Consider the following 6946-nt stretch of genomic DNA (forward strand, 5'->3'; position numbering starts at 1 on the left):
TTACTAAGGCAATGACAGCTAAGTGACACTGACAGTTGACATCGTTTTTTTTTCTATCTCATCAATTAAATCACGTGCACAGGCATTAGTGCCTGATCTGCTATTAAATTACACAAACGTCATCGCGGTCACTTAAAAAATATATTTAATAAATAATACGAAATAAAAATAAAAGAGCTGCATTTCCGTGATCGTTATGACGAATACTATCGGATAAAAATATAATTTGACTAAGTTTTAAAAACTTTACCTACCCAATTGTTGAGTCAGTCCATGCGAACACTTGGCTTTCAGGGATTCTCATGGCTTCTCTAATTTGTTTAAGCAGCTTTGCCAGTAGCGCAGCGCCACATAGTTCTAATCGTGGCAAAGATACTGGCTTCACTGGACTTACACGGACTTTAGCAGCTACGATATTCGTCTTGATTTCACCTTCTTCAGTTTCTTCTCTTAAATAAGCGACAGCTGCATAAGCCTTTGTAGATGCATCAGAAAATCCATGTATCGTAGTTTGATCTAGTCTAAGTTTAGTTATGTGCAGCCATCTTGGTATATTGACGTCCTTTAAGTTTTCAAAATTGTGTCTTATGTTTAACCATTCTTTTTTTATTTCAGGTTCTACTTCATCATCCCAACTTGATCGGTGCAACCAAAGTTTCTGGATAAGCATCTTGGCTTGAATTATGCTTGGTGCCAACCATCCTAAAGGATCGAATAGTTTTTGCATCTCTGCTAGTATGTTTCTCTTTGTATTAGTTATCGGCTGCCGGGGTAGTTCAAGTTTATACTGAAAACTGTCTTCACCCATGTTCCAAGTGATACCCAGTGCACGTACAGTTCCGTCAAGGTTGATAGCCATGTTTACATTGCTGTTTCTCTCATCCGGTGGGAATTGCTTCAAAAAGCTGGTGCTATTAGAAGACCATTTCTGCAGATTAAATCCTCCGTTTTTCAGAATATTTGCAATATTTTTGGCTACATCTACAGCGTCTTCTGTGTTATCTTGGCCCGAAATGAGGTCATCCATGTAGAAATCTTCTTTAATCGTTTTTGCAGCTACTGGGTGATGTTTTCCTTCGTCTTCTGCGTACCTTTGTAATGTTTTCACAGCTAAGTATGGTGCAGATGCTGTACCAAACGTGACACGAAGCAGGCGGTATTCTTTAATAGGGTCTGCTGCACATTTGCGCCAAAGTATACGCTGCAGATCTGCATCTTGTTTTGTAACCAAAATTTGACGATACATTTTCTGTATGTCTGCAACGAAGCAGATTTTCTTCATACGCCATCTCATGATTATGTTCCTTAAATCTTCTTGAAGCTGTGGACCCACCAGTAGCTCTTCATTAAGTGAAATATTGTTTATGCCTTTAGATGAAGCATCGAACACAGCTCTCACTTTAGATGTGTCTTTGTCGTTCCTAATCACAGCAAGATGTGGGAGATATACTGATGGGGCGTCTATTTCAGTGTCTGGAACTTCTTCTATGTGCTTCAATGTTGTATATTCTTCTATGACTTTGGTGTATTCCTTTTTGAATTCTTCGTCCTTTTCAAATTTTCGTTCTAGTTGTTTGAATCTTCTCAGTGCTATGTCCTTTGTTTGTCCTTCTGTTGGCTTAATTTTCTCTGTTCTTGTGGGGAGTCTCACTATATATCTTCCTTCTTTTGTCCTGGTAGTTGTATTTGCATAAATAGTTTCACAAAGTTTCTCATCTGCTGTAAGTTCTGGTTTTTCTGCTGAATCCAGTTCCCACATGTTTTTTACCAGAAGGTTTAAGTCGAGTTTGTGATGCATGACAATAATATTTTTTGAAGAATTGCCTTCAGCGTCTCCGAACACAATCCATCCAAGGCTTGTAATTTGTGTACATGGTGAGCCTGGAGGACCTTTGATTAAGCCGTTCAGTAAAATTTGTGCATAGACCTTAACGCCTAGAAGCATGTCTACTCGACCTGGTTGATGGTAGTTCGGGTCTGCCAGATCGAGTCCATTAAGGTGCTGCCAAGCGTGGTGAGTCTTGGTAAGTGTTTGTGATGGAAGTTCAGAGGTTACTCGAGTAGGTAAGACAAATGCATTGATGTTTAGGTTGAAATCAGTGTCAAATCTTGACTGAAGCTCACACTGTACCATACTGTTGATTGAAGTCTTCATTGATTGCAGTCCTGTGGCTGAACCCCTGACCGGTGTCTTGTGTAGTTTCATCATTTACACGGCTCTCTCTGAAATGAAGTTCGCTTCTGAAGCTTGATCAATCAAAGCCCGCAGTGTGAGCACTTGCCCCTTCTCACCCTTTCCTAGGACAAGCGCTGTAGCTAATAAAGCATCTGACTTTTTAGTAATGAAGTGCGTTGCTACAGTGATATCATCTTCTACTTCTTCTTTTGGTATGTCATTATCATTATTTTCTTCCATCTGACTAAGATATTTTCGTTCTTTGTGTGGTGTAGTAGAGAATGATGACGTTTGTGACAGATTTGACAGGATGTTGGTAAACGACACTTGAACACGGAGTGGCCGCTGAGTAGGCAGTTATAACATAAATTGTTTGTTTTCACGTAGTCAGTTATTTCAGTTACGTCCATACTTGCAAAGTCCTTACAGTGACTCAGCGTGTGATTATCATTACACTTGATGCATGTTCTACTTGAAGTCGCTGGTTGTGTTGTATTCAAGCTACTTTGTTCATTAGAAGGAGCTGGCGAAGTTAAATGAAATGTTTTCTGCGTAGCCGGTCGAGAAACTGAAGGAGCGGCCGAAGTAGTCTGGTGAATTAATTCCAAAGTCCAGAATTTGGTTTCAAGAAAAGTCCTCAATTCAGACCACTTCGGTAAGTCATCCGGTGTACTCTTAAAGGAATATTCTTCCCAGTCCTTGTGAGTCTCTGTATCAAGTGTCAACACAATCAAATGAACTATCATAGGATCCCAGGATTCAACGGATACCTTAAGGTTGCTTAGACTGTTCAAACACTCCGTAGTTGTGTCTAAGTTTGCGAGTATATCTTTTTCTGCGAAAATAATCTTTTCATAATAGCATTGACAATTATTCTTTTGTTTCCGTAACGATTCTTTAAAGTCTTCCAAGCTTCTTCGTAATTAGCGTCTGTTACTTGTATGTTCTTAAGTAAAGCTTGTGCTTCGCCACTGACACTGTTTTTCAAGAAATGCAACTTCACGACGTCGGTTAACGAGCTGTTGTTGTGTATAAGTGACTCAAATATGTCTTGAAACGTTGGCCAATCTTCATAACTGCCACTGAAAACTGGTGGCTGTACGCGAGGTAACTTCACTTTATCTCCTGTCACTGGCAGTACTATTGCATTTACCACTCGAAAACGATGATAACATGTCCTTTATATCGCCACTTAAGCAGAAGTACAAATCTTCATAAATGTAGTAATCTTCATTAACCAAATAAGGTATATCAATTCGTTTTTCCGTCGGCGTACACGTAAGAAGGTCTGGATGCGCACTTTGAAATATACTCCAGTAATGTTCTATGCTTTTTAATCGCGACTCAAGATACCCCTTTGTAAGTCGTGCTTTAGGACATTTCTTAATATTTGTTTGAGTTTTTTGTAATATAGTTGCTGAATCTTGTAACAAACTTATTAATTGATCCATATTTGACACTTTGTTTCACTAAATTTCACGTAAATATCCTTATATAAACGACGACAAAGTTCAATTTTAACGTTTATTAATTGCACTCAAATGTTACGTGTATATTCACTTTTATAATTTGTTATTTAATTGCAAAGTAACTGCAAAGATCATATAGTATTGCAAAGTAAATGCAAAGATCACAAAATGTTCACTATGAAAAAACAGTCCGCCGGCCGCCTTATCGCTCTGGAATACAGTCCTTTTGTTCTCGGTCGCCGGCGAACTCCAGAATTCTTCGTTGCTATCCGGTTCGGTATGGACCATATGTTGATTGTAATAAGGTTGATTTTGGATCTTGCATTTTTTTGAAATAATACAAATGAGTGTTGCTTGTTCTACGATTTATTAAAGACTGAAGTGTGTTTAGGAAAGTTCTTATTAAATACATTATATTTCATCGCTTCATTCTTCAGATATAATAAATAACCAGGTAGTTTCTTTAACTTGCTAGGCAACGTAACACGATTTTCAGAGTAAAATAAAGATTTTTATTTTAAAAAGTAAGTGTACTGACTTTTTTCCATCCCCACTCCTAACCAACCCAACCAGTTCCAACCGCCATATTCTGTCTTCATTCCTTTTTCGTGCGTGGCAACGAGCACACCTTCGCAAAAATGCCGAAGCCAAAGCGTAGTACTCGCGAAAAAATCGAAAGATACAAGAGGAAACTTCAGGATTTAGAAGTTAAAAGTGACGATAAAAATAAACGTCGTAAACGTCAAGATAAATCTTCAAAGTGAGTCGGATGTCAGTGAACAAGGTAGGGCTCACTATTATCAATTATTTTCATAATGAAAGTGCAGTATATTTATTATCTACCCTCTATTAAATTAAATAATGTCGCGGTTAACTGCGAGTTAACTGTGACGATCGGGATCGACTGCGAGTCGATTTCGAACATAAAATAGTGCACATATGTGCAATACACTCATACATTCAGTATTTTTGTCACGGTTAACTGCGAGTTAACTGTGACGAGATCAACTGCGAGTTGAGCTCGATTAACATTTTATACAAATACGTGCAATCTATAGGTATAATAGATATACACGTTCATCACGGTATTGTCTGCGAGACAATATTTGTTGATGGTAATAACAACCTCATTAGGTTCTAACAATGTTTTGATTATCTTTTTAGGTGAAAATCACCTACAAAACCTAGACCAAGATCTAGACGATGAAAATATGGATTACGATCCTGGCGTACATGATGAGACTCCTGCAGAGGAGGCGCTCGTCCCGGCTGCGGCCGTCATACCGGTCGCACCAGCTGAACCGGCCGCGCCGATACCTGATCAAATTGACGCTTTCGCGCAGCCCGCGCCTCCTGCCACTGATGGCACTGAGCCGCCTCTGGACCCCACGCTACTTGCAGCGCTCGGTGAATCCACCTCCGATACGCCTGAATACGGAACAAGCGTTCACGATAGTCTTGCCAATTTATGCCTACCTATTCTGAAGAAAGGTTTGGCTAAAGAAAATAAGGACAAGCTCCTTAAGGAATATTTAATTCCTAATAATTGTAAATTATTACAAGCGCCAAAGCTTAACGCCGAGATATCGGCCGCTGTAACAGAGGTAGTACGTGGACGTGACAAGAAATATGTCGCCGTCCAACAACAACTCGGTTAAGGGATAGCAGCTGTAAGTCGGGCCATGGATGTCCTTTTAAAGACCGAAAACAAAGTTGAAGCCCTCAAATATTTGAGTGACGGATGCCGCATACTCTCTGATGCGCATAATTTCTTTACAAAAGACCGAATAAAACTAGTTACGCCAAGTTTAGAGAAAAATTTTCTCCACGTGATTCAAGACGCCGAGCGGGATGAAACCCTATTTGGCAATACGTTATCTGAAAAGATTAAGGCTAGTAAGGCTATTGAGCGTCAAGGTCAACAAATCAAAAATACAGTCAGTGCACCAAAGCCTGGCACTTCTAATTCGACGAACACTCGGGCCTTCACAACTCAGGGAAACTGGTCCGGTCCTCCCCGTTATTCGTCGAACAGGGGGGGGGGGGGGGGGGCGAGGAGGGTATCGCAGGACGCATCCGTCACCGGCGACGCGTCGCCCGTACGTCAACACACCTGCCCCGACGCGGCAACCAGCGCCGACCAAGTCGCGAGCGCCAGCACAACAATAGCCCAGGTACATGCTGGTCGATTAGCACAATTTTACAATTGTTGGTCTAAGATCACAAATAACCCTACAGTTTTATCCTGGATAAAACACGGATTGGAAATACCGTTGTGTAAGGCTGTGCATCAGCCTTTGGTACCTAAAAATGTCTTAACGCCAGAAGATACAAAAGAAATGGGTACAGCAATTAATAAATTAATTACTTTAGGAGCCATCAAAAAATGCGATCATAGAAATCAACAATATATTTCTAGTAAATTTTTAGTCATCATTCGCTTGCCCTTGTCCCATTCACTTGGGGTCGGCGCAGCATGTCTTTTTCTTCCATACATCTCTGTCACCCGTCATCTCATCATTCACTTGCGTTAGTTTCATATCATCTTTCACACAGTCCATCCACCTTTTCCTCGGTTTTCCTCTCCTCGTACTTCCCTCCACATTCATTCTTAATACCTTTCTCGTCACATGACTTTCATCCCTCCGCATCACATGCCCGTACCATGCTAGGCAATTTGCCCTTACTTTTTCTGTTATGGGTGCAACTTTCAGGCTTCCTCTTATATACTCATCTTTCTAGTACATTCTAGTACATTTTTCTTTTATTCTTTCTAGTACATTTTTAGTACCAAAGCAGAATGGCAGTAGCCGTTTTATATTGAATTTAAAATCATTTCATAAATTTGTGACAAAGTCCCATTTTAAAATGGAGGACTATCGAACTGCCTTTAAGCTTATACCGCAGAATGGCTTTTTAGCCACTATCGATTTAAAAGAAGCGTATTTACTTATACCTGTACGTGAAGCAGATCGAAAGTACCTCCGTTTCCAATTTGTACCTCATGGCTCAAATAAAATTGAAATGTACGAATTTACGGCCATGCCATATGGGCTGTCCGTGGCACCCAAGGTGTTCACAAAGATTATGAAGGAGGTTGTAACACATCTAAGAAAACAGGGATTTAAATCTGTTGTTTACTTAGATGACATTTGTTGTATAGGTGACAGTTATGACGAGTGTCTAAATAACGTAAATGCTACGATTGATTTATTAGAAGCTTTGGGCTTCATTATTAATAATGATAAAAGTGTATTACAACCTTCACAAACTTGTAAATTTCTCGGATTCATTTTTGACT

At 39.8% G+C, this 6946-nt stretch overlaps 1 protein-coding gene and 1 pseudogene across 1 annotated transcript; one reads left to right on the forward strand and one right to left on the reverse strand.

The window, feature by feature from the left end:
• Positions 1 to 250: 250 nt before the first annotated feature.
• Positions 251 to 2400, reverse strand: LOC134753735 (uncharacterized). The gene has a single exon (XM_063689675.1). It carries the CDS (start codon positions 2207 to 2209, stop codon positions 251 to 253), a length of 1959 nt encoding a protein of 652 aa, XP_063545745.1. The 5' UTR covers positions 2210 to 2400.
• Positions 2401 to 4856: 2456 nt separating this feature from the next.
• LOC134753736 (uncharacterized) lies at positions 4857 to 6070 on the forward strand (annotated as a pseudogene).
• The last annotated feature ends 876 nt before the right edge of the window (positions 6071 to 6946 follow it).

This window comes from Cydia strobilella, chromosome Z (assembly GCF_947568885.1).
Source record: "Cydia strobilella chromosome Z, ilCydStro3.1, whole genome shotgun sequence".
Lineage (NCBI taxonomy): Eukaryota > Metazoa > Arthropoda > Insecta > Lepidoptera > Tortricidae > Cydia > Cydia strobilella.

Excerpts from the sequence above, each read along its gene's own strand:
- LOC134753735 (XM_063689675.1), bottom strand. The coding sequence starts at position 2,209 with ATGATGAAACTACACAAGACACCGGTCAGGGGTTCAGCCACAGGACTG.